The 26788-nt window shown below is 37.9% G+C and overlaps 4 protein-coding genes across 12 annotated transcripts in view; 1 reads left to right on the forward strand and 3 right to left on the reverse strand.

Annotated features, from left to right (window-relative positions):
* The window catches only part of LOC124629992 (phospholipid-transporting ATPase IF), a 31749-nt gene extending 18989 nt beyond the window's left edge, over nucleotides 1–12760 (reverse strand). Inside the window, exons 1-4 of one of the 7 annotated variants that reach the window (XM_047163686.1) lie at nucleotides 12555–12760; nucleotides 12433–12489; nucleotides 12194–12318; nucleotides 2790–2994 (exon numbers count right to left, since the gene is read on the reverse strand). In XM_047163686.1, coding sequence (XP_047019642.1) covers nucleotides 2790–2877 — 88 coding nt within the window. In that variant the 5' untranslated portion in view covers nucleotides 2878–2994; nucleotides 12194–12318; nucleotides 12433–12489; nucleotides 12555–12760. Of the gene's footprint in view, nucleotides 1–2789; nucleotides 2995–6202; nucleotides 6225–11411; nucleotides 11683–11896; nucleotides 11915–12193; nucleotides 12319–12432 lie in introns of those variants that run through there. The other 6 variants (XM_047163689.1, XM_047163688.1, XM_047163690.1 and 3 more) reach the window with 6 other exon arrangements.
* LOC124629996 (spermidine synthase) overlaps nucleotides 1–18019 on the forward strand; it is a 37588-nt gene extending 19569 nt beyond the window's left edge. Inside the window, exons 1-4 of one of the 3 annotated variants that reach the window (XM_047163695.1) lie at nucleotides 13894–14137; nucleotides 14399–14622; nucleotides 14862–14987; nucleotides 16527–18019. In XM_047163695.1, the coding sequence (XP_047019651.1) occupies nucleotides 14419–14622; nucleotides 14862–14987; nucleotides 16527–17060 (864 nt within the window). In that variant the 5' untranslated portion in view covers nucleotides 13894–14137; nucleotides 14399–14418 and the 3' untranslated portion in view covers nucleotides 17061–18019. Of the gene's footprint in view, nucleotides 1–13893; nucleotides 14138–14247; nucleotides 14309–14398; nucleotides 14623–14861; nucleotides 14988–16526 lie in introns of those variants that run through there. The other 2 variants (XM_047163697.1, XM_047163698.1) reach the window with 2 other exon arrangements.
* LOC124629703 (ubiquitin-like-conjugating enzyme ATG10) lies at nucleotides 12475–13454 on the reverse strand. Its single transcript, XM_047163215.1, has 3 exons — nucleotides 13153–13454; nucleotides 12832–12967; nucleotides 12475–12489 (listed from the first exon to the last, which is right to left on the reverse strand). The coding sequence occupies exons 1-3, from the start codon at nucleotides 13452–13454 to the stop codon at nucleotides 12475–12477; spliced, it is 453 nt and encodes a 150-aa protein (XP_047019171.1).
* On the reverse strand, nucleotides 17851–26631 carry LOC124629993 (UDP-glucosyltransferase 2-like). Its single transcript, XM_047163692.1, has 4 exons — nucleotides 25663–26631; nucleotides 21300–21522; nucleotides 18674–18890; nucleotides 17851–18340 (listed from the first exon to the last, which is right to left on the reverse strand). Exons 1-4 carry the CDS (start codon nucleotides 26494–26496, stop codon nucleotides 18073–18075), a joined length of 1542 nt encoding a protein of 513 aa, XP_047019648.1. The 5' UTR covers nucleotides 26497–26631; the 3' UTR covers nucleotides 17851–18072.
* Between the last annotated feature and the right edge of the window lie 157 nt (nucleotides 26632–26788).

Here is a 26788-nt window from a genome sequence, read left to right on the forward strand (position 1 = left end):
TAAGATGTCAAAGTTATCAAACATTTCTGAAAAGGTATAGGTATTAAAGGTATACATACCTACCTATGTAAATAGAGATGCAAAGCTTCCTAATCTTGGTTTCTAGAAATGTCCACACGTGGGACACATTTAATATTAGCCTTATTTGAATAATTGAAATGAATAATTACCTACACGAGTTACCTATGGGTTTATTACAGCTGCCACCCATTCGACTATCCGCTATGTTAATGATAGGCGAAAATGAATGTTCAATCCATAAGCGACTATAATTTTCAATTTGAGCAACTTATTAATTACGTTTTATATGTATGTCGATCAGCTAACTACTTATTAGCATAAATTAATTAATTTTAAATAGGTATGGATTACTGTTTCCTAAGCTTAGGTTGTTTTTTTTAAGGTTCCTTTGCAAAATATTCCGGTACTAAGACAAGAAAAGTGATTATGATTAATAAGAAAATATGACTTTGAGATATCTCAAATAATACATGAACAGATAGCACACCTGTGTTTCAGTAGCCGACTGATAGTCGATAAAATGACCCTAAAAGCAAGTGGCCCTAAAATGACACACTCGAAGCAAAACTATATCGGACACTGTTACAATTCTCATGATAAGATAAATAAAAGTAAATACAGTACGCAATAAGTAGGTATCCATATAATGATTGAATCAAATATCCCCGTGTTTTTGTATGGCTAATCTGTAAAAAAGTACCTGGATTCTACGATATCAACATCCAAGTCTCAAAATTAATATCTTCCCTATCCCATGAGTCAGCATGTGATACATACCTATTGTTTGACTATTGTGTCTGAATCGTGGTCAGTGAAGTGGTTAAACTAACGAAATCAAGATAAGAATTTCAATTTCGTCTTCATCTCGATTTTGACGAAATTCGACTTTCAAGGATTAAGTGATAAGCTAAAGGTATAAAGATTAGGTGCTAGTAAAAATGAAAACAGATGGAGAGCACAAAGACTGGGTGTTATTTCACCTTGATATTAGGTATGTAGACTATAAGACGATTCTCTGTCCATTTATTACGGAGCACTAGTTTGACCTGTTTCTAGGAACACCCATTGAAAAAATCTATGAAATTATCCTAACTCGTGAAGTCGTGACGCGTTTTCATGTACTGCGAAGAGTTGTTGCTTTTTTCCGTGAACTTATTTAAAAAGGAATCAATGTCCCCATCGAATCACGCGATCTCGATACGAGTCAGTTAATTAATTGTATCTTAAAATCATTTATATGAACATACAAATACAATAAATGATAAGATACACAAACATGCTAAATTAATGGGTCGAACAGCCTAACTACATAATAGGCAGGTAAAATAAACTCAGTGATGTCAATACTATACCCCATTTTACGAAGATCCTAGTCCAAAGAAGTCGGTTAAAAAGGGGGTCTGGTATGGATAAATTCAAAGAGCATATTGCCAAGATCAACCCCTGTCTTGGTTTTTTCTTCGCCCTATAATATTATGGAACAGAGAAGAAAGTAACGTTTTTATTACCATTTTCTATATACCTCCTACTTACTGCCTACCCCGATTATATAATTGAGCAAAGAAAAACTAAGCTGCCTTCTAATTAATGTTCAATACAAATTGCAGTGTTCTTTGATCGGGACTGGAAAGAATTCCAGGTATTGCGATCGATTGCCTGCAAGCTACTGCGAAAACGCTTTATTATGTTGCTTTGAACTAGCTAATAAACCAATTTTGTATTCTGTCCGTTTTGGATTTCGTAAAATCGTATTACAACCCCAAAATTGTTCCCTAAGGTTTTCCATAAGACCCACACCTCGGACCGTGAAACTATTTTTGACATAAAACATTTGAACCTGATAAATGCAAAATAACGACCTAGACTTGTTTTGATCACGAAATAATTTGGTGATCTTGTCATTTAATTAAGCACCCTAACTTTTCTTGGGTGAGGCCAAAATAGGGACACGAATCTCGTCATACTCAGGACTTTCAATCAATGAATATTTTCATTGCTTTATGTTTTTGTATGTGTGATTTTAATCCTCACATATCTCGACTTGAAGTTTAGATCACTTATTATTTTGCTGTATAGATTCAAGCCCCTTTAGGCACATCTTATATCATGTACTTCGCAAAAATTTAAGATACCCAACAATTGCTTGGTAGTCCCGCTATGGTCACGACAATCGCAAGAATGATGTTCATGCCATCATAACATCAGTTTAATAAAGAATTAAATATTCACTTATTCAACTTAACATGTGTCACAACAAAATACAGGTCCACGAAGGTGCATACATTCCCACGTTTTTTCCCCCGACTTTTAAATATCAATTATTCAGAGCACACTTAACAACTGTAACATCTAATTTAGCCGACTATTATAATTTAGCTTTTGTTGTCTTTATAAGCAAATAAATTGAATATTGGAATGGTGAAATGTTTTAATAGGAACAAAAATATCGATAACTTGTATTGCACTGTGCTAAATGGTTTTCATATGCTCCTATAAATACATACAGTGAAAAACTTAGAACACTCGTGAGGAAAAAATTTAAACTATGATTAATAGTCAGAGATGTCGCCTAGTAAAGAGAGGTGATCTACAGGTTATAAACAGAAGTTGAATCAATCAAAGCTATTAGACAATTCCAACCTTAGTTCAATCTGATAAATACAATTTCAAGAAGCATTTATCCAAAATTAGTGTACCTATGTATGTTTGACAAGTGCCTTTAGGCTACCTTCAGAAATGAACAGCGATGATTTCATTATTCAACTCACCTATAATGACAGCTATAATGGTGACGATCAAGAAGTAGAAGTTCACCACTCTTCGGAACTGTTCCATCAGGTTCTTAGGCAAGAACATGAGCACAGTGTACTTGGAGGTCTTGATCTTATTGTGTTTCTTCTTCTTGCCGTCTTCCTCGGGGGACCCCACATCGATCTGCCGAGTTTCTTCTCTTGTTGACGATACTCTGTTGCCCTGTAAGGAAAAAACATTGAGTAAATCGCACGAACCCTTGCTTGCTGCCTTTTTAATATTGTAACCGTATGTTTGCTGCGATCTAGATGAAACGGCACTAAAGTAGATGGTAGGTATCCTGTTGATAGAGTCTGTGTACTTTTTATCTACTACTAGCTTCCGCCCGGGGTTTGAGCCACGTCCCGAGATAACTGCTTCCCCTCGACAGACGGTGACAAAAACTATGAACTAGGTTCAGGCATTCTTGAGTTATAAAAAATACAACTAACACGACTTTCTTTTATACAGTTAGATTAGTCTTTCAATATGTTGGTGTGGATGTTAGTGATCTCACATCATTATCAATATTTGCATTATCAGAATTCTAAAGATACCTATTTGATCTGGATCTGAATAATTATAGGTTTTATTGTAAGTATACGTGAATATGAAAACTGATAAAACGAATATACAAGCTGTTGATTTGCATCCGTGCCATATCCAAGGAGGTAATTATGCTAATGATTCTCGACCCAAATCAATAAAAAAATTGGTACGTACCTAATTTTTTTTCTTTAATTTTTTTCGGAATTCCGTAAATGTCATCTAGCCTTATTTAAACTTGGCGCGTTTGTTAATGGCCTTAAAACGCCCTCACACAAACGCAAACACAAAGCATACGCAACGATCACTCATAAATTTCATTCATAAAATTGGATTACTTCTGAAATACCACGACATTACAATGACAAAAAAAGCAGTGCATATTAGTTATTTCCCATCTACTGTAATTCCAATCGATTATATACGTATTGTACCTATGTCCTCCTCCTGAACTATGGCACAAATGCAAATCAACAGCTTGTAGAATACTTTTGCAGTATTGGTTATAACCGCTTTTATCTTTTTGTGTTCTGTTAGTATCGATAGCCGCCTCTGGGAAAACCAAACTCGAAATCGTTTTGGCTTTTTTGCTGCACCTGACGTTATTTCAAAGAGAGAGAGAGACTTGCTCTAAATTTTGGCCAGAAGCACATTTTTCTTTCCTGATTTTTTTACAACACCTATCATGTAATTCTTCGTTTAAAACAAATGAATTATAAATTACCACCCCTATGCCTGATACGTATACTTAGAAGTTGTAATACAGCAATTACCTTCGGTTGACAATCCCTACTTAAGTTGTCGAAGAAAAAAATACAAGGCATGTGTTTAAATATGCATAGTGCTATCAGCACCGTGGGACATTACGCAAAATGGAGTGTGAATCCAAGGTCTACATTTTTCTATGGGTCATCAATCGATAAATAGGAGCTCTAGCTTCGATAAACTGGTGTTCCGTAGGCTCTGACTATACATATTGAAAAGAATGTCTTAAGGGAATAAGCTAGACTTATACCTATGGGGAGATTTGTCGGATCCGCCCGACAGACGTGCGCACTATGGGCAGCAGAGAAACAAACGTCAAGCTATGCCGTATTCACCTAACAGTAACATACACTAGCAGTTTTGCCTAACTGGCTCGTTTTTCATGCCAGTGCCCTAAAGTACTGACATTGAAGATCGCAGTTTTAAAATAAGTGACGATCGCGTCGTGTAGACACACCGTAAAGTTTGGATTAGAACTTAAGAGCTAGAAAGAAAGCGGTCCTATTATTGCTGTTAAATGAATTGATCTGACAACATGTTTGATTGAGCGGATATGATTTTGGCAAACAACTTAGGTTTATCGAGTTTCCTTTAATTATATTTACTGTTTCCACCAGACCGTAAAGAATTATTCAGATATTGAAACTTTATCGTGCAACGTGCTGACACTTATAATTTAGGGCTTTATCTACGTGAATATATGATTTTCTATTAGCTTTTTTGGAGAAAATAATAATACTGTAGTCCTAGCAGGTACACCTTGTTTGTGTTGTACAGCTACAACATAACCATCTGCGCATGTGGGTGGGCACGCCGATTTTATGCTTATGTTAAAAATACATTTTTATTTCAGTAACAGGAGGCTTTAGATACAGTTAATAGACTATAAGTAATGCTTGAGTGCTTAGTATTTATGGGTGTAAATCTGTGTGCTAGCCTACTTGTGTTAAGTTTGTATTGTTTTTTCTTTCCTAATTTTATATAATGGTTATCATGTGATAATGATATTTTTATTTGACTTGTTTTGTATACATTCTGGTTCTTCAAACCTTACAGACAGACATGTGTTGCTGGGGAGTTTGTTGCGCCACTTCTTCTTCCCAGCAAAAACACATAGGAAGTGGTGAAGGGCGGGCGTTTTGGGGGCTGTCTTTTGTTTGTGACGTTCGAAAAGTGCTGATTTATCAGCCTAATTTGAATAAACGATTTTGAATTTGAATTTGAATTTGAATTTGTGATCAAATAATGAAACATATATTTTTATCACATATTTGCTGAACTTATATTTGAATGAATTCATTTAATAGGTAAGTACCTACAGCATGAATGAAGTAGTCATACCTAGTAGTAAAAGTGTATGTATAAAGTGGACACAAATGCGAAATGGAAAGTCATGTCTTAGTCATGTGGCACACGCTTAGCGTATCTATTCAAATCACTATAATCGCACTCACACATTAATTAAATATGTTGGAAATAAATAGGAAAAGAAAATAAAAAGGTCACAAATGAATTTTTCTCCAAGTCATCCTACATCACAAGACGCATTAGGGAAATTCCTCCAAAAAGCATGATTTGCTAATCTCGCAAATGGTCTTTATAGCGTTATCTAAGAAGATGAATGAGATAACCCAATCTTGAGACCGATGTCTAATCCAATCGACCAAGTTTACAAGTACAAGTACCTTATAAACTAGGAGATTCCCAAAAACATATAAAGGGATTTTTTTCTACGGCATGAATCATCCATCTATCATGTGCATAGGTTTAGCTCATATTTACTTCAAAAATCTATTTCATGGGAGCACAGACCGTGAAACTTAATATGAAAAGACAGTGAACTTTAAACAATTGTGGAAGACATTTTAGGGATTAGAAATCATTAAATGACTTGTACCCCTGTGGTCCGAGCCGAAGACAGAATCGAAACCCATTCTAATCTTTCTCCATTCTTAGGTTTCAGGGTAACTTTTTCTTATTATCCCGTAGGTCAAAGACAAGGGGCCAAATAGTTTAAAACAATTTCCAAGTAGTATATGAACATGATTAAACAAATAAGCAGAAAGATTAAATAAATTACCTTCATTTGTCCATCGGATTGTAGTAAGCGAACAACTATAGAAACTTTTTAATGGATGCCATTAGGTGGGCGCCTCATATTGCCGGCCTGCCGGGCCACTGTTAGCGTGCCATTGGACAGACGTCCAATGTCAGGATCGGCCGCCACCAGCGCACTGCTGCAGCTAATCGTGAGAAGGCTAGCATCTGACTATAAATTGGCGCTTCCCTTGGCATTGAATGAAGATTACCAGGGTCGATATTTTCAATATGTTGTTGGTATAGGAACTTTTTTCAACTGTTTAGTTTAAACTCCTTGCAGAGTTGGAATCTATGGTCTAGCTACATCGTTTGTCTATGCTTATTAAGAACCCTATTTCACATTTTGAACCCCTTCTTTTAATTTGTATGATCCTCATGTTACTTAGGGTCAGCGCATACTACGCAACTGGCCTTTGCAACAATCAGCCGTGGTCGCTAATGGCCGCTTCATATCCTGAACCCAATTCTTCATTCATACCGTACAATTTACACGCACACTTTTGCTAGTAGATCCAGTTAACATTTCAATGGCACTATTTAGTCAAACAAACCGCTTCACATCTCCACAAGAGAATCTAATTTTTGAGTAATACAAATCTTTTAGAAAGCTTTTTATCAAAATCTATTCCGGTTTTCGGGCATCCATAAATTACATATTGAGTTGATAACTGATAGAATGCAGGATATGCTTCTAAATCATGATATCGACATGACCTACAACAACATGGACAATCTCTGCCGGACGATCATAAATGCTAATGACATAGGTTCCATCGATGCATGCATCTATAATCTAGATCTATTCGTTACTTTGTATTACATCAATATTTGTTCACTTTGTTGATCAATTACAGTTTACGGCCTGTGTTGCTGTCAACCTGACTGTGATAATTAATGTTTTTGCTTATTTTCGCAAAAATACATGGTGGATCTGACGTATTGATGCAAATTTTATCTGTAGTACCTATACCAGTTCAAAATTAATGAGATATTGCATGAAAAGTTAAGGGATTTTCGTATTTATACCTGAAATTTATCCAAAATATGTTTGTAATTATCAATTAATTTTGAAATGTTTCATTCACTGTTCCGTCTTTTAAGTGGACATTTGAATTAAAATACCAAACTACTATAAATCATACAGATAACATTAATTACAGATTAAACAACTATGCGCGTGAAAACTTTATCACATGTATCGACAATCGTTACACGATCAAATCATATTATTTGTAAGTGTGATGTAAGTTACTAATGGACTTGGCCATTACCTTATTTTATATTTATGAGACATTCTATTGTGACGTAGACATAAATAAATCTGTTTTTCCCCGAAGCTATATGTAGGGGATTTTTTAATTTATTTCTAGCTAAATTACAAGTTATATTTATAGGTATTTAGATATCTTACAATAAACTAGCTGAATGCGCTACCTCCGCAGCCTATTACTTAAATATTAATATTATACTTATTAGATATTCAAAGACGTGAAAATTGCTCCCAAAATCTGAAAAATTAACATGTATTTGCAAACAGTTGCTTAGTGTATAACAGCCATAAAACAACAGTTTTGTAAAACTACTGCGCCTTTAGGTAATCAAATAGGTACTATTATTATGGATTCACAGGTCTAAGGTGGGGTGGAGCTTTTTACAGCGAATTTACAACTACACGTGTTCAGGATTTTAACCCTGGACAAAACCGGAAAAACAAGCATAATGATAATGCTTCTGAACGGGTTAAAATTTAAGGGATATATTTAAAAAATCTTCTTCATTAGGGTCCCTGAACAATTTCACACAATTATGTACCTATGTATTTTACTTGTAATGCTCCAATGGAAAATGCCATTCGTATTTCCAAGTCGTTAATTATTACATGTATTCGATTTTGTATGTAAAGTTATGTTCTAGGTGTCCAAGTGTATTTATGGAAAGGAAATTGTTACCGAGAATTTACACGTGGTGGGAAATGTTTCATAAGGTGATCTAATTAGTCATTTCACTTTAAAAGCTAGACGCCTAACTTTATGAATTTTAAGTATAATTATCATTTTACCCAATATTATAAAGCTATAAGGAGTTTGTCTGGTTAAACGAGCTAATCTCAGGAACTCAGGTCTAATTGAAAAATCTTTAGAGCGTTGTTTCAATAGCATATTTATCGAGGAGGACTAAATATCTACCAGATACGCATTATTTCCTTAATACCTAGAAATGATTAAGGTTCTGGTCCAGCAGCTAAATAAAGACTATCTATTTTAATCAGACTATCTTAGTCTGATTACCTTTAATAAATACGCAATATTTTATGAATGCAGTCGCAGCTGCTAATAACCAGTTAATACCTATAGACGTAGATTGGTTTAATTTGGGATTCCCTGACTACCAAGTTGATAACGTATTATAAATATCTACTAAAATAACAACATAATATTATTTTTTAATTACAGGGTATGATCATATCCCAATTTTATTTGGGTTCGGGTCGGAGCAAACTTCTCTCTGTCTCGCGTCATCGCACAAGTAACATTCTTTCCAGCCATCGTCTTTCACACAATCCATTCATCGTTCATTTGGTCATTCTCTCTCCACATTCTTAGTTTACAAGTTCCTTAAAATATGATCCTCATTCCTCCACATCACATTCCCATACAACCGGTGTCCCCATAGCTTCTCCGATACTCCGTACCATCTTGGAGTAGCACTTCATATTTAAAGTTCTCAAGGAAATTATTTAACATTTTCACCAGTGGGTTTATTCTTTTAGAACGCCACGATCGTTGGATATTTATCAATCAGAAATGTTTTTTTAATCGGGGAACCTTCATTATTTTTATTCATCCATAACTCAGTACCTTTATCTGCCTCTACCTGACCAGACAAATATAAAAAAGTATACAATACGACTTATTTATTTGACCGTTTATCAATCGCGACATAACATAACACAAACATGGTAACATAATTATACTGCTATAATCTACGTGTCGTCATTATCTGATAAAATATTATTTTTGTGTATATTCTCGACTTTTATGGTAGTGACAAGTGCATATTTTCCTGTACAAGACAATCGCTATGATCTTGCAGAAATTAGAATCCTGAATGTAAACGAAACTTTGAAGGTGTTTTAGTACGCGTACCTACTGAATCATGCGTAAACATTTCTTACAATTTACAATTCTACCAAAAATACGTAGAGATCACGAGGGAGGAGGAACATCCAAATATCTGCACAGCAGGCAAGTGCTCGTGCACTATAATTTGCGTATCAATGTACCAATATGCCGTATCCTCAGGCCCGCCGTAAGCGGGCGTGCATGGCGTGCACCGCACGCGGGCGGCACGTCCTAGGGGGCGGCAAATCGAAATATCTTTTTACCAATTATTTCATTTCAATATTTCCGAAAACAGCAATAGCGCTAAGAATATTACTTACACTGCCGGTTTCAGTAGCATCTGTTGAAAAATCACTTTCAAAATAAAACATTTTTAAAAACTATTTAAGATCAATAATGCTCCAGCAGAGACTAAGTAATTTAGCTATAGTTTCAATCACGGACGTCAGTAGCGGCGTAAAGGGGAGGCGGGGGCGGTCCGCCCCGGGTACCACGTCTAGGGGGCGCCATCTCGGTCGGCACATATCTGCACGACCAGGGCCCCGATTCTCCTAAGTTAATAATGTCAAAATCGAATAGAAATCGAATCGCAATATGATCGTAATAGCAGTTTTAACCATATCGGGCATTCTGCTACTAATAAAAGACCAATCGTATTCGATTGACATTTGATTGGTGTGCGATTGGTCTGCTATTTTGATGATTTTGGTCTATACGGTAGTTTGCTGTACAATCATTTTGCAATCGTAAATCATTTGCAGACAAAATGATTCATTATTGAATGACAGAAAAGGATAAAAAGGCTTATTTCAAAGAAAAAATAGCGGAATGCCACATACGCTTCAATCGTAATCGAGTCGGGATTGGATCTCAGTCGAATCGAGTCGAACGTCAATCGAAGGTCGCTTAAGTAAAATTAGGAGAATCGGGCCCCAGGATGGCACGGGCAAAAGGGACCATCCACGGAGAGTGCTTTTGTAATCTGCAAAGCCTAGGTTCACTACCAGTCGCAGTGCAGATCCGAGACACGCATCGCCACGGGACTGAGCGAGGTGACACAGTCCGACTGTCAACCCTCTCCCCTCTGAATTCAAGTTAGAAAAAAAGCGCTCGCTTCGCTCGCGGTTCTTTCTTTGCACGTTTTAATTTATTCTGCGCTTACTTTTTCAGTCCTCCAAAAAGTTGAGGCACCGAAGTGACAAAAATCACTGGTGCTCGCTTCAGTCACGGTTTCTTTGGGTACTTTTGTGTCCCAAAACTCAAAAAATTTTGCTCTCGCTACGCTCGCGGCTTTTCCAATTTACCTATAGTGCTTTTTTTTACCGCTTTGGGTACTTTTGTGCCCCAAAACTCAAAAAATTTCGCGCTCGCTACGCTCGCGGCTTTTCCAATTTACCTATTGTGCTCTTCTTTAACCGCTTTGGGTACTTTTGTGTCCCAAAACTCAAAAAAAATCGCGCTCGCTACGCTCGCGGCTTTTCCAATTTACCTATAGTGCTTTTCTTTAACCGCTTTGGGTACTTTTGTGTCCCAAAACTCAAAAAAGTTCGCGCTCGTTACGCTCGCGGCTTTTCCAATTTACCTATAGTGCTTTTTTTTACCCCTTTGGGTACTTTTGTGCCCCAAAACTCAAAAAATTTCGCGCTCGCTACGCTCGCGGCTTTTCCAATTTATCTATAGTGCTTTACTTTAACCGCTTTGGGTACTTTTGTGTCCCAAAACTCAAAAAAATTCGCGCTCGCTACGCTCGCGGCTTTTCCAATTTACCTATAGTGCTTTTCTTTAACCGCTTTGGGTACTTTTGTGTCCCAAAACTCAAAAAATTTCGCGCTCGCGGCTTTTTCCGATACTTTCTTTTAATTTGCTGAGGTATTTTTGTGTGCTTAACGATTTTTTCATTTTTGACAAAGCCCAGTATAATATGTAGTTGTAGGGCGGCATAATCAGTTTTGCACGCGGGCGAACAAACTGCTAGCGGCGGGCCTGGTATCCTGATTGGTTGAACGTCCGATTAGTTCAGTCACAGCCTCACACATGACCAATACGGTAGCTGTAATTTCTACTTACATTGTAAAAACAGAATATCCACGCTACCCACGAAAGAATACACACGATCACTCGCTGTATATAATTGTATATCGCTGAACCACACTGTCTCATTTTATATACACTTGACGCACATTTTTATTCAAACACATACGCGTATGACCGTGTTAGTGAAACTCAAATACAACAATGGATGTAAAACGGCTAAGCTGATAGCGAAAACTATCTTATCGTGTTCAATACGATATCAATAAAAGTTTGACGACATGACACCGGGTGACGTAGGGCCTAGACCTTCCAAGTTACATTTAGATTCTCGGACACCTGTTATCGACGATTCCGAAAAGTTTATAAAAAAATATAGAGGACAATAAACCTATACGTATAGGAGCGAGTATGTGCCATTAACATGAGACGACATTGAAAACTAACTAGGTTCGTAGTAGATTAATATTAATTAGAAAAGGCATTAATATCTGACAGCTGTGATTAGTATTATTACTCACGTGTAGACAGGGTACCTTCTGTGTTTACATGTCCAACAAATTATTTACTACAAATGAGTCTTCTGAAGGGTGAGTCTTGATCATGCCTATATTTGTTTTTCTTTTTGATTACTAATTATCTTCCTGTCCTATTCCAATATGGAAAAAAGAAGAAAGAAGAAGACTTTTTGACATAAATTCTCGAGTTCCGAGAAGAGGTTGAAATTCCCGATATTTTAACTGTCTTTTGGAGGTACTTATTAAACAATTTTCTAACAAATCTCCTTGGTAATTGGTTAATGTTGAAGAGATTCATACCTTTCAAATAAGTCATCAAGTTAGATCCTGGGCGACCAAGGTTTCTCAGTAGGTATAACGAAATCATTAGATCCGATTTGTAATCCATGCCACAATGTAACTCATACTATCGTGTAGTATTTGTCCTAAGAAAAATAAGTTTTATGTGAAAACTGAAGTAAGGTGAAGAAAATAAAGTCCATAAAGCAGAAATTTTGTCTCTTCATTTTGTAATATTTTTATATATTCTTGATACTTACATAAATTACAGTGACCTTATCATGGCTGCAAACACTGCCTGTTCATTGCATAACACCCTGTAACATGAACAAATAGTGAGTTCAGACAACAGTATAGACATTAAACTAATTGCAGATCTTACCTTTGTAATCCATAAATAAATCTTATGTTTGCAATTTATTGTGTATGGTTTTCTTCTAGGTAGCAACAATTCCACATATTTGTTTTTCTAAGTATAATCCTAGTACTCTTTGGTCATCCTGTGACTAATTATGATTACAAGCTAAGTTAATTATAATTACATTATTCTATAGTACACACTTCTATCTAGCCTACAATAAAAAGTTTTTAAGTCATAACCCATACTCCAAAGGCATATTCAGCCTTATCAGTGGTGTAATAAGGCTCAAAAATGTTACAATAATGTTCTTAGATTTGTTCCTGAATTCTGCCAGCAATGTCTCTGTGTGACATGGGTGTACAATGAAGTATGGTCGCTGAAATATTGGGTGTTCTTGCTGAGTTATTACTGAGTAGAAATCTTTTTCATTTATCCTGAAATTAGAGAAGTAAAGATACAAATTTGATAATTGTGGTATGCAGGAGCAACTTTAAGCTGTAAATGTATTATAGTGTCAGTGAGGAAAAGAGCAATGAAATTGTGTCTTTTTAAAGTTCAAGGTATGTTTAGAAAAACTGTGGTACTATAGTACATACTATGACATAGTCTGACTACTTACTCTATAAAAGACATTTTCCTTACATCTTCTAAACTGATCAACATGCCTGAGGAATTCCATAAGTTAAAACTGAACGAAGGAACTCCATAACTCAAATTGTAGAATATCACAAATTCTACTCTCAACAACTTTCCGATATTTTCGTCCTGGCACTTAATAAATGTCTTCTTCTCTATGTAAGATTTCAAAACATCCTTCTTGTTTTCTTTTAACGTCCAGCCATCACCAAGTTTCTCAGATTTTCTTACGAATTCTTTTCCCGCCTCAAGGAATTCTTCAAACGTTATTGTTGTCGTATTCATTGTAGCGGTATGTAGAACCAGTAATTCTTACTCACCGTGTCATGTATTAAGTTTATTTTACAGTTTTAGTTATCTTTAATTCGTGATATTTACAATTTTCTAATCAAAACTGGTGTTTGTTTACAAAATGCATTGACATTTTATGTCAAAAGTCAGTTGACAAAAGTTATTGTCAGATTGCCAGTTTACATAACTTATGGTTATTGTATAAAGATACTAAATACAAAACCATGCATTACAAAACATTTACAAAATTACTATTGTGATATTAAAGTTCTTACTATCACGTTTCAGCGGGCTCGAAGCTTGAGATTAAAATTGAAGTTCGAGAACAATCAACAAACACACTGCAGCCAAATATTCATTCTCATTCAAAACGAAACGCATTCTCCCATGTCATCCATCCGTCATTTGTCAGTGAAATTGCCATCATCGCCAACTTGTCACTTTGACGTTTAGCTCAATCCAGCAGAGCACAGTGAATACGTTGTTTCCATTTTAAAAGTAATAAGAAATCGAAGAATTAACAAATCTTATCAGTAAAGTGATAAAAAATATTAAACAACTCATTTGGAGCTGTTAGCGATACGACCGTAGCTTGTTTTATTCAGTCTCTCTCATACTTGTGACGACTCGTGACTTGTTGGTCCAGTTCGAGAAATTAGGGATAATTTATTACCTTTGTAAGTACAACAGGACCCTAAACGGAACTGTGACGAAATACCAACCTGTTCGATGCGTTGTCTTACAGTTGTCAAATAAACGTACTTGTGCGAGAAAGAAAGGTTTTGCATAGTAATTAATTAAATGCTTTTAGAACTTCGATGAATTTTGTTCATTAAATAAAATAAGAAGTAATAAATCGTGAAAAATTCCAATGACAAAAGAGAAAAATTAAGGAAGTTAACCTAATTCTTAATTTGAAAATATATTTTTTATTCCAGATTAAAAACAGAAACAAACCATGGACAAACTGAAGAACAACTGGTTCACAGAAACATGTGAGATGTGGCCTGGTGGCACCTTCTCCATTGAAGTCAAGGAGGTTTTACACTCAGAAAAGTCTCAATACCAAGACATACATGTATTTGACACTACTAGCTTTGGCAAAGTTTTGGTCCTTGATGGTATCATTCAGTGCACTGAGAAGGATGAATTTTCATATCAGGTATGAACCCAGCATTTGTAATATAATAGTAATACTTTTTTGTTTGTTAGTGTAATGGCCAGTATCTAAGATACCATTTATTTATTTTAAAAGTTATCATAGAGATCTAATCCAGAAGCAATGAAATTGGTCATAACTAATATAGTGAATTCTTTGCCTACTAAATCTGATTTTGTCAAGTATAAACTATTATCATAGCAATTAGTTCAAAAAAGTTTCAATACTAATGTTTCTTTCAGGAAATGATCTCTTTCCTGCCCCTATGTTGTCACAAAAACCCTGAAAAAGTGCTGATTGTTGGCGGCGGTGATGGTGGAGTGGCTCGTGAAGTAGCCAAACATCCCAAAGTTAAAGAAATTGTACAGGTAAGCATAATGTGTCTTTTCATTATTTACATACTGAGTGCCTCACCACTTTACTACACTTGCTCAAGCCAGGGGCCCGATTCTCCTAATTTTACTTAAGCAACATACATTCACATTCGACTGAGATCCAATCACGATTGAAACGTATGTGGCATTCCGCTATTTTTTCTTTTAAATAAATTTTATCATTTTTTGTGATTCAATAATGAATCAGATTGTCTGCAAATGGTTTACGATTGCAATATGATTGTAGAGCAAACTACCGTATAGACCAAAATCACCAAAATAGCAGACCAATCTAATGTTGTTTGAATTCCATTGGTCTTATATTAGTAGCAGAATGCCCGATATGGTTAAAACTGCTATTGCAATCATATTGCAATTCAATTTCGATTTGATTTTGACATTATTAACTTAGGAGAATCGGGCCCCAGATTGGTGATGTCAGATTTTAACTCCTTTTTACTAACACAAGACCACACAAGTTATTGTAACGTTAGTCAGTTATATCTGAGGTCAGTTACAAAAAGTTGTAAAATGCAATTAGGCTTATCAGGTTTCCAAACTTAATGCTTGCCCATAAAGAGCCTAATCTCTGGACCACCACAAAGAAGATTGTATTTAAAACATTTAATTGACTATTATGTACAGTATTAAATTCTCATACAGTTGCAGTGTTTATAACTGCAATAATAATGTAACAATAGTTGAATGACTTTGTTCAGATTGTTTTTATAAGTTATAGTTACCTGTATACAGGTGGATATAGCCTACAAATATCTGGTAGGCCAGCTGACATTATGATGCGAAATATTGAAATGCATTTTCTGTGGGATAATTTATGTGTGACAAATACCACTGATATTTTAAGGGCTATATTAGATTTTTTTTTGTTATTATTTTGACATATTTCTCATGGCATAGTTCTAATTAACAAAACGTTGTTAACAAAGTAACCATCATTGAACACACCAGTAATTATTTCAAATAATCTTTAAAACAAACTAAACATTAGTTACGGCGTCGAGACAATACGGAATTGATAAGGAAACAAACTATAACCTTCTTATCAGCACGTATGCCCATATAATATTATCTACAGTTATTTAATATACTTATGTGATAAGAACTTATCGGACCCAATGCAAAGGGTAGTTGTGTAACAGGGTCTGTACGTAATAATAATAATATTTAGTACTACACGTCTCTTTGAAAAGCATTTATTCGAAATCAGCACTTTTGAATGTCTTGAAGTTCATAAGACGAGACAGCAGCCTTGAAAACGCCAGACCTTTACAACGTCCCGTGATTTGCTGGGAACAAAAAGTGACGCAACAAATTGCCCAGCAAGATCGTAGTACAGAAAATATTGAATCAAAGTTTCAAATTTGTGAAGACACATTTAACGTATTGACGACAGTCGACAAAGTCTTATTACAAACCTCTTATCGCTTATTAATGATAACTTTTGAACTAAGTCTTCCTGCCCCTTAGAGAGAATTAATTCATAATTTAACCTTAAACTGTTTCGCATTCTAGGTAGAAATCGACGAGAAAGTCATCGAAGTATCAAAAAAGTATCTCCCATTCATGGCTGTTGGTTTCGAAAGCCCCAAGCTGACACTCCACGTTGGTGATGGCTTTGAGTTCATGAAGAACCACAGCCAGGAGTTTGACGTCATCATCACCGACAGTAGCGACCCTGTCGGACCAGCCATCAGCCTGTTCCAAGAAAACTACTTCGCGCTTATGAAGAGCGCGCTCAAACCCCACGGTATTGTATGCTCTCAAGCCGGCACCGTATGGAATGATCTAGAACTAGTCTCGAATACATTGAACATTTGTAGGAATCAGTTCCCTAGCGCCGCGTACGCGTACGCCTCAGTTCCTACGTACCCATCCGGACAGATAGGATTCGTCATCGGATCGTTAGACAAAGATGTCGCCTTCGATAAGCCCCAACTCGTCTTTTCTGAAGAAGACGTTAAAGCTATGAAGTTAAGATACTACAGTACTGATGTCCATAAAGCCGCATTTGTACTCCCTACATTCGTAAAACAACATTTAGGTTGATATATTTTTTTATGAATAATTGTACTTAAATGTGCATTTATGTTAGTTTGTAAGCAACTTATCGATAAGTGGGCAGGGGGCATATCGAATCAACAAATCGTCCGTTAGTTAAATTTTAAATTGGTAGCTGGTATTTAACTCCTGACTTATTGTTGGTTAGTTGATGGTTGTTAAATCTATTTTATAAAATATGCAAAACGTAGCATTATTTATCTCCACTAAATTATAATATCTATAATTAGAAATAAATTCCACTTATAAAGATTTCGTTATTGTATGTCTCACGATATGTACCTAATTTTATATTGTAATTTGACTGTAATTTAAAACCACCTGAACATAGAATAGCTATTGTCTCATTTGTCAAGTCTGCAATTTTTTAAACTCGAATTACCTTTTACGTCGATATTAAAATGGCTATTAAGCATAATGTACTAATAACACAAATATCTGACTCAGCGGCCTTATGAATATGATATTTTTACTACTGTTATTACACTGAAAATTATATTAGTATTTAAGTGTTATTTGCCTATAAATATAGATTATTTACATACACATAATACTCGGCTCGAACTGAAACTATCATTCCGTTACATTCCTTATGAATAAAGAAGTATTTATTTATAACATTTTCTAGTCCTAGTATTATATGAGGTAACTTATACTTGTATACGTTGGCTAGACTTGGACCATGTTAGTGTTATGACCAATGACTAGTGAATGAAAAATCCGATGTTGACGGGATGTGTGCATGATATTTGTCAATGAATAATTTCAATAAACTACATTTCACTGAATGTACTCATTTATCATAGCATTCCATACAAACTTGCTCATATAGCAATGTGATACTGATAATTAAATAAAGAAATCGTCATAAATATTTTTGTACAATGTTTTTGTATATTTTTTATAAATGTTAAATCAGGGACAATAAAATGTATTTTTTATAAAAATATAATCTTTTGTTCTATGTACCTCCTTCCTAACATAAAATTTTCTAACTAGCCTAATTCTGTTTAACTTTGACCTTAGTTGTTCTCGAACTACAACAACAGTTTACCATAATAAAAATGATGAAAACAATTCCTATTACAAATATATACTCTATGGAATAAAAGAACAGGAGTTCTGGCTTGGACAAGAGGCGGCTTTGTGAAGACATGTTGAGTTGTCCGTAGCGAGCCACGCGTTCTATGTAGTGGACGGCTTCGTCCATCGGCGACACAGGCCGCTCGCGCCATAGACGGCTGAAGGCTTTAGCACGAGCTCGCATTCTGAAACACAGTTAATTGTTGTAAGAGACAGAACTCGACCAAGAGAATTGACAATTTGGTAGCAAATCATGATGAAAAAAAAACCATTTGTCCAATATTTTCTAATCCAGAAAGTAGGTACTTAAGTATGTCTAAGCCTACGTATGTACATCTCTTAATATTCATAGACAGAAAAAATATGACTTTTCTAAAAGACTACCTAAACCAGAAAATCTAAAACCACTTGGTAAACAATTCAAGATAACAAAATGTGTTTCATATAAAAGGTCTGCTTTGAGCTATATATCTTTTAAAATATCACACTTATAGATACTAATCAATGCTCATACTTACTCAGGCGTCAAAACCTTAACGAGGGCCTCATACAACCTCTCTTCTTCGAGATCATGAATGGCCAAAGCCTCAGCTATTCCCGCCCGTTTAGCGTATGCTGCGTTCCCAGGCTGATCTCCCAGGACTGGTATCACGACTAATGGTACTCCTGCTTCCACTGCCTCTGTCAGGCTCAGAAGACCCCCGTGTGTTATGAAGGCTACGCAGTTCGGGTGATCTGGAAACGGCAATGAGGATTTTCTTTTTTAATTATTTTCCTAGCTGATGCCTAGATGGCGCTGAACTTGGTACGTGACTGCAAAGAACGGAGCATAGTATCTTATCAACGTTATATAATTTCCAGGTCGTATAACGGAACGTAGTACGTTTTATTTTTCAAAATCCCTCTGGTCATTCAGATAATAATCTGACCTCCTATTCTGGGTCAGGTTTTTGAAGCTAGGTTATTTGGCTTGTGGTAGGTACTCATGTACCTACATGGCCCAGCCGTTATTCTGATAACAGACAGCGAGTCCTTTGACCCTAGCATTCATCATTCATTATATCTACCTACTTATGAATAACATATAGTTCTAATTAGATACTTAGGTACGTAGATTGGTCAAAGATAAGAGATCGATTCAAAGGTACTTAATGCAAGAATTTAAGTAGTTAGGTACACGTTGTTGAACCCGTGTCCGTTCTTTTTATTAAGTACAAGTTGCGAAAATATAACCATGAACCAAGAGCAGACTCGAAGACTTCGGAATATAATCCCGCTCTACCGTAGCTAAGGCCTAACCTACGGGACGCAGATTTTCGGGCCATTAACGACTGCAACCAACCAAGAACAGCTTTACAACCATATAAATGCCACATTATTAGGTAGGGTAGGGTGGTAGCCAATGAACCGCGTGTACATTATGAACCATAGTGCCTACCGGCCATACCTAACGTTGCTAGCTCGCGCAAAAATTATGTCGAGACTCCCTTGCCACGTCAAGAAGTTTGGTCTATTCGCCGTGGGTCTGTCGCGATATACTCACCTGTGAGCCGCGTCTTAGTCTTCTACTCAAGCAAAAACGACAAAAAAAGGTGAGTTTCTTTTTGTTGTTACTTTAATAATCTAACTCTTACTTAACTATGTGTGAATTGTATGTATAATGTAGATCATTAGGCTTGTCTGAGACTATTTTTTGGAATTAATTCTCAACGGTTTTTGTATAAAACATGACCTAATATTTCCTAAGAGGGGGTGGGTACGCTGTGAGCCATTTATCCTGGGTAAGCAATGAACCACGGTTCATTGTGTATTGTGTACCACATCTTAGTGCTTTGTATGATATATGAACAGGTGGGAAGTATTACTAGACAGTTAACCTCAAGTGTTAATGTGAGTAGCTATAATTAATTACCATTATTCGTCTATTTCAGCATGGGGCGAAACACGGTAGGGAGGAAAGCACGTAAAAAAGGGTATCACACCGCGGAAGCTACACAAAGAGGTATAGAAAAAACACTTGTATGGATTAAGCATTCGAAAAGCAGCAAAAACTGCAAACTTCTCTATCCAGTATTGCGACAGACGAAGTGTTTGTGCGAAGATATGTCACAAACAAAGTACAGGAACAATCCGTCTTGTAGACTAGAGCCCCATTATGATGCAAGCAAATTTTTTACTGCCCAACATGAAGACAGTATAAAGAAATGTTGATTGTTACAATTTGTGATTTGGACAATAAAAAAACATAAGTCTGAATGTGATAAAAACACGTCGACTTTATAATGCTAAGAGCATTTTAATTAATATAAATATACAAGTACAAAATGTTTTTTCTTTTTTCCCGGAAAGATTTTGTGCGTAACTTTTAAGATGTTCATAATTATTGTTAAAAAATAAGTTTTAAGGCTGATTTGTTGGTTCTTATATGTATGTATAATCCGAAACTTAATAATTATAAAAAGTTATAAATAGTGTATTTATTTTTCTTTAAAACAAATAATAATGTTTTTTTTATATTACCGTGATTCATTGTGTACCACGTGGTTCATTTAGTACCACCCCCCCGGTTCTTTGTGTACCCCTAGGAGTACGCTATGAACCATTTCTCATGTTTTAAAAAAACATGTATAAATTAGGCAACAGCAAATGTTTTCCACTTATTTCAACACAATTTGGCAGCTTATTAAATAACCTATCATTTGAGACAAAAATATTTTCTTAGACTGTAAAAACGAGCGCGCTAGAGATCACCAAACTTTTGGTGGTTCAATGGCTACCACCCTACCCTACTTTGATATCAGGGTAGGTTACCTACTAACAAAATGAGCACGCACCAATTGATTTTATGACACAATTTACCCAGTTACTTCAATTCACGGTCACTTCACAATCTTGGATGCACAGTAAAATAAGCGTGCATTGAATGGCTTTGAAACAATGTCTGTACCATAGGTGTAATGTCTGTATTATAGGTAATTGAAATTTTTAATAGTACCTAAGTAAAACTTGTTTTATATAGTAGTAGGTATTTGCCTGACTACCTATTAGGTACGACGCGATATGCCCCATATATACTTAGGTATCTACATTGAGACGATAATGGGAGTAGGTAGGAGGTAGAAAGATAAAATTATAAGCACTTACGAAGTAAATCATACTGAGGCAGCCATCTAAGTACGAGAACGTTTTCTGGCAACCCTTGGATGTCTTCCGTTTCCCATTTCCAAATGACGCGTTGCGGTAAGCGCGCGAAAACTTTCAACAAGGCGTCCAAACGTTTTGGCGGCAACGATGAGCTCCGGATTAGAGATCCAAAGCTGAAGAGAATAACTCCGTGCTTCGATTCAGACACCCATCGTTCGATATCCTGGAACCCATATTATTAGGTCGCTGCCACTCTTCTGTCTATTCTTAAAAATAAGTAAGTACCTAAATCAATTCGGGAGGAAAAAATAAATAGATATTATTATACCTATGCCATTCTTTGCTGCCCGTGTCTACTATGATTTACCTCAAGAAGTGGGGATAAGCAGGTACCTCATTTATTTTGTCATCATCATCATCATCATCATCTCAGCCATAGGACGTCCACTGCTGAACATAGGCCTCCCCCTTTGATCTCCACAGATACCTGTTGGAAGCGACCTGCATCCAGCGTCTTCCAGCGACCTTTATAAGGTCGTCTGTCCACCTCGTTGGTGGATGTCCTACGCTGCGCTTGCTAGTCCGTGGTCTCCACTCCAGCACTTTTCGGCCCCATCTGCCATCTGCTCTGCGAGCAATATGGCCTGCCCATTGCCACTTCAACTTGCTAATCCGGTGGGCTATATCCAGTGCCGGCTTTAATTCTACTAGCGCCCTGGGCGAGATTTCTACGGCGCCCCCAACTGCAATTCAAACCCATACGAAAAACAGAGACATAATATATGTAGTTACCGATTGCGCGAGCGAAGCGAGCGCGAATTTTTTTTTCATAGTTCACAAGTCCAAGCAAAAATGACCTAAAATGTAGCCCAATCGTACATAAGTTATTGCTGGTTGGTGAATGCAAAAACACGGGAACACAGGTTCTGATTGCGCGAGCGAAGCGAGCGCGAAATTTTTTGTTATATTTTAGAACTCAAAACAAAAATGACTGAAAATGTTGCCCAAACGTAGATAACTCTTTGATGGTGTTGGCGCCTATGAATTAAAATTTTGGGACTTAAAGTAGTACCATAAATAGAAACTAGAAGTTACTTTCTAATTAATAAAAGGACTTAAAAACGACGCTACCTTTTTGCTAGGGTAGACAAAAAAATGTTGAAAAATAAAAACAACTATAAAGTAAAGCAAGCCCGAAAAAGCTTTTTTGAGATTTGGATCACTAAAAGTCCTTAACATATATAATAAAAGGCGACTGTGAAGTGAAGAAACCGCGAGCGAAGGGAGCGCGAATTTTTTTGAGTATTGGGACATTAAATTCAAAGTAGCTATATGTGAAAAAAACGTAAGTTTAAAGAAACCGCGAGCGAAGCGAGCGCGAAAATTTTTGAGTTTTGGGACATAAAAGTAGTGTATCTAACGCGCCCGGCATTGTATGACAATACATTAATTTAATTGAAATTTCTTGGTCCAGGAGCGTACCGCGGCGCCGCCGCCGCTGAGCCCGCGGCGCCCGGGTTATTCGCACACCATGCACCATAGGTTAAGGCGGCCCTGATGCTATCCATACATTTAGATACAGTTCTTGTAAGCTGCGATCTTTGATGAAAATTAAAACAAAAATAGGAGTAAAATTCTGATCAAGGATTGGTTGGGGGCGCCTGCGGCGCCCCTTATGTCCGGCGCTCTGGGCCGTCGCCCAGCCGCGCCCTACCCTAAAGCCGCTACTCGCTATATCGGTGACTTTGATTCGTCTACGGATCTCCTCGTTTCGGATTCGATCACGTAGAGAAACACCGAGCATAGCCCTCCCCATAGCTCGTTGAGCGACTTTGAGCTTTGAGATGAGGCCGATAGTGAGAGACCACGTTTCGGTGCCGTAAGTCATCACTGGTAACACACATTGGTTGAAGACCTTCGTCTTGAAGCACTGAGGTATGTCGGACGAAAAGACATTGCGTAGTTTCCCGAACGATGCCCAGCCGAGTTGGATTCGGCGGTTGACCTCTTTCTCGAAGTTGGACCTACCTAATTGGACTACTTGTCCTAGGTAGATATATGAGTCAACAACTTCGAGTACCGAGCTTCCAACAGAGACTGGGGTGAGCTGAACATGGACATTTGACATAATTTTCGTCTTGTCCATGTTCATTTTCAGGCCCACCCGTTGTGAAACTCGGTCGAGGCCCTCGAGCATCATACTGAGTTCCTCCATCGACTTTGCCATGACTACGATGTCGTCGGCAAACCGAAGGTGAGTGATGTATTCGCCGTTGATGTTAATGCCAAGTCCTTGCCATTCCAGGAGCTTGAAGGCGTCTTCCATTGCGGCGGTAAACAGTTTCGGGGAGATTACGTCCCCCTGTCTTACGCCTCTTCTCAATGGAATCGGCTTCGTGCTATGCTCCTGTACTCGGGCCGACATGGTGGCGTTATTATACAAACACTTCAACACCTCGATGTACCGATAGTCAATATGGCATCGTTGGAGTGACTCAAGTACCGCCCACGTTTCCACCGAATCGAAGGCTTTCTCATAGTCCACAAACGCTAAGCATAATGGCAAGTTATACTCCTCGGTCTTCTGTATAACTTGCCGCAGCGTATGGATGTGGTCTATGGTACTAAAGCCTCTTCGGAAACCGGCTTGTTCGGGAGGCTGGAAGTCATCAAGCCTGTGCTCAAGACGGTTCGTGATAACCCTTGAAAACAGCTTATAAACATGGCTTAGAAGTGTGATGGGTCTGTAGTTCTTCAATAGGCTGTTGTCACCTTTTTTGAAGAACAACACCACCCCATCCCTGCTCCATGCTTCAGGCATTTTGCCCTCGGACAGGACGGAGTTAAAGAGCTTCTGGAGGACTTTAAGTGCCGGTGTTCCACCCGCTCTCAGAAGCTCTGAAATGATTCCATCCTCACCCGGCGCCTTGTTGTTCTTAAGCTGCTTCAGGGCCATCCTGATCTCGTACAGACTGATGTCCGGGATATCTTCGGTATTATGTCGGGACAGCTTGGCTCTTGGATCTCCTGCCAAGTTGTCAACGGACTTTGCGACCGAAGTGTATAACTGTCCATAGAACATCTCGATCTCGCCTAAAACCTCTGCCTTGGTCGACGCTATGCTGCCATCCTCCCGTTTCAGCTTAGTCATCTGGCTTTGCCCAATAGACTTGTCCTTTGCGAACACTTTGGAGCCTTGGTTTAGCCTGTTGATCACAGAGACATCACTGGATATCCGTCTCTTGTCGGTCATGAAGAAGTCTATTTAACGAGATGGTTTCACGAGAAACGTCTCGTGAAACCATCGGGACTCAACCAGATCCATTTCCTGTGAGGCGGCTTCTGGAAGAAAGAGTTCATCATGAAGAGTTCCTCTTTCTCCAAAAAGTCGGCCAGCCTCTGTCCTCTAGGGTTCCGTTGCCCATATCCAAATTGCCCCACTCTCAACTCATCACCGCTTTTCTTGCCCAAACTTGCGTTAAAATCCCCCATAACAACAGTGAAGTGGGTTTTGGAACTATGTATGGCCCTCCTTACGTCCTCATACATAGTCTCCACCTCATCATCGGAGTGTGACGAGTTTGGTGCGTATACCTGAATGACCTTCAGCGAATATCTTTCGGATATTCTGAATATTAGGTATATCACCCTGTTCGACACACTGTCGATGGTTGTTATGTTGTTTACGAGGGACTTGTGAACGAGAAACCCGACACCACCTTGGGACTTTTGGTCGCCCTCCCGGTAGTAGAGCAAGTTACCAGACTTCAGGGTTACGGTGTCCTCTCCCTCTCTACGGACTTCGCATAACCCTATAATGTCCCAATGTAACTTGCTCAACTCCTCTTCCAGCTCGCAGATCTTTTCATCAGTCCTCAATGTGCGTATGTTGTGCGTTACCAGGGCCAGTCGTCGTGGGGGTAGCCGGATCTCTTCCGGAGATTCTTAGCACCCCCTGCTCCGCCGTTACCTTGATCGCTACCCGCGCTGGGGACTCGACTGGGACTGGGGGCCTGGTTTCTGAGCTTCTCATTGGGGGGTAATTGCCTTTAATCGCCACGCTTGGCAGGCGGGTTGGTGATCGCAGTGAGGGTGTACAGTACGCGGAGGACGCTGCTGCCCGACCTCCGGTTTGTCCCTTAGTCGCCTCTTACGACACCCACGGGATGATTTGGGGGGAGCTCAATTCTAAGCCGGCGTCCCACGGCACTTTACATTAGATACATTTACTTTGTAATAAGTAGGTATTTGAAATATAACTTTGTTTCTGTTAATGGGACGATAACAAAGACACAAAGCAGCTCTATAATTACCTAACAATAATAGGAAGGTACAGTAAATGTTACACATAAAGTTTCTTTACCTCGGGTAATGGTTGCACAGTTTTGTTGTGAAGATGAATGCCTCCCACTTCGACCACGGACGGCGATAGCACCCTGACTCCATTTAAACTATAATGAGTGTTCACAAGCATAACACTAAAGTTCTTCGCTATTTCTTCCAGCGGAGGCAACTTACGACCGAGTCTTGCTTCTACAACACTCTGCTCATTCCGAGTCATATATGTATGCCATAATGTGTATAAATGCAGATTGAAAGCGTTTTCGAGTTTTTCGAGGAACGTCATTTCGTCAGTTAAAGGCAGCATTACGGAGGGAAAAATTGCAGGGTTGCCGTCAGCCCCGACCCTCGCCGGTGTCCAAGGTACGAGGGCACACGACATCAAACCAACCGAAGGTGCTCCATAATTGTGAACTATACCCATCATACAGTCCGTTTGGAAATGTTCCGCCAACACCACATCATAAGCACCTTCAGCATCAATGAATTCTTTAAAAACGTTCGAATACAGCACCTTCTCACAAAGTTGAAGATTAAAGTCCATAAGATTTGTCATTAGATGGTACTGAGTGGAAAATTTTCTCGCGAAAAAAGAGGGGTCGTCAAGGTACTGTAAATCCACTACCTCTACATTTAATGGAGCTAGTCCCACTAAACTGACATCGCGACGATTCTTAATAGGCTTCGCTGATGGGAAGAAGGAAACCACAGTCACCTCATGACCACGATTGGCTAACTCGTTCAACACTGGTTCAAACACCATGTGATGACTCTTTCCAGGATACGGAAGCAGTGCCAATATTTTATATCCTTGAGAAACACCCGCGAATAACATAAACACTATAGGAAGTAACATCGTGTGTTATTATCGTACACGTCCATGCATAAAGATAGCGGGTGGCCAACTGCAGTTAGCCAATACATAGGTTTGCACTTATACCTATGCAATTGTGCATCTCTACACATCTATTATTGGATAGCCAAGAGTGGAACGACAAAAGATAATAAACACTACGATCGTAACTACTTACTTCTGAAGGATGTCTGTCGGTCTGTAGGTACGTCATATCGCAGTTTAAGTGATTGGAATTAGATCGTAATTAATTAATGTTTCATGTTTTCTGATAATTTTAACTGCTTACATAATC

This window comes from Helicoverpa zea, chromosome 4 (assembly GCF_022581195.2).
Source record: "Helicoverpa zea isolate HzStark_Cry1AcR chromosome 4, ilHelZeax1.1, whole genome shotgun sequence".
Lineage (NCBI taxonomy): Eukaryota > Metazoa > Arthropoda > Insecta > Lepidoptera > Noctuidae > Helicoverpa > Helicoverpa zea.

Bases quoted from the DNA above. Each gene is read 5' to 3' on its own strand.
- LOC124629703 (XM_047163215.1), bottom strand. From the start codon at position 13,454: ATGAATACGACAACAATAACGTTTGAAGAATTCCTTGAGGCGGGAAAA. The intron at 12,968-13,152 runs GTAAGTAGTCAG...CTCTAATTTCAG, and splicing joins AGGAAAATGTCTTTTATAGA to GATAAATGAAAAAGATTTCT.
- LOC124629993 (XM_047163692.1), bottom strand. From the start codon at position 26,496: ATGTTACTTCCTATAGTGTTTATGTTATTCGCGGGTGTTTCTCAAGGA. The intron at 21,523-25,662 runs GTAAAGAAACTT...TATGGGTTCCAG, and splicing joins CTGTGCAACCATTACCCGAG to GATATCGAACGATGGGTGTC. The intron at 18,891-21,299 runs GTAAGTGCTTAT...TGCCGTTTCCAG, and splicing joins GCCTCAGTATGATTTACTTC to ATCACCCGAACTGCGTAGCC.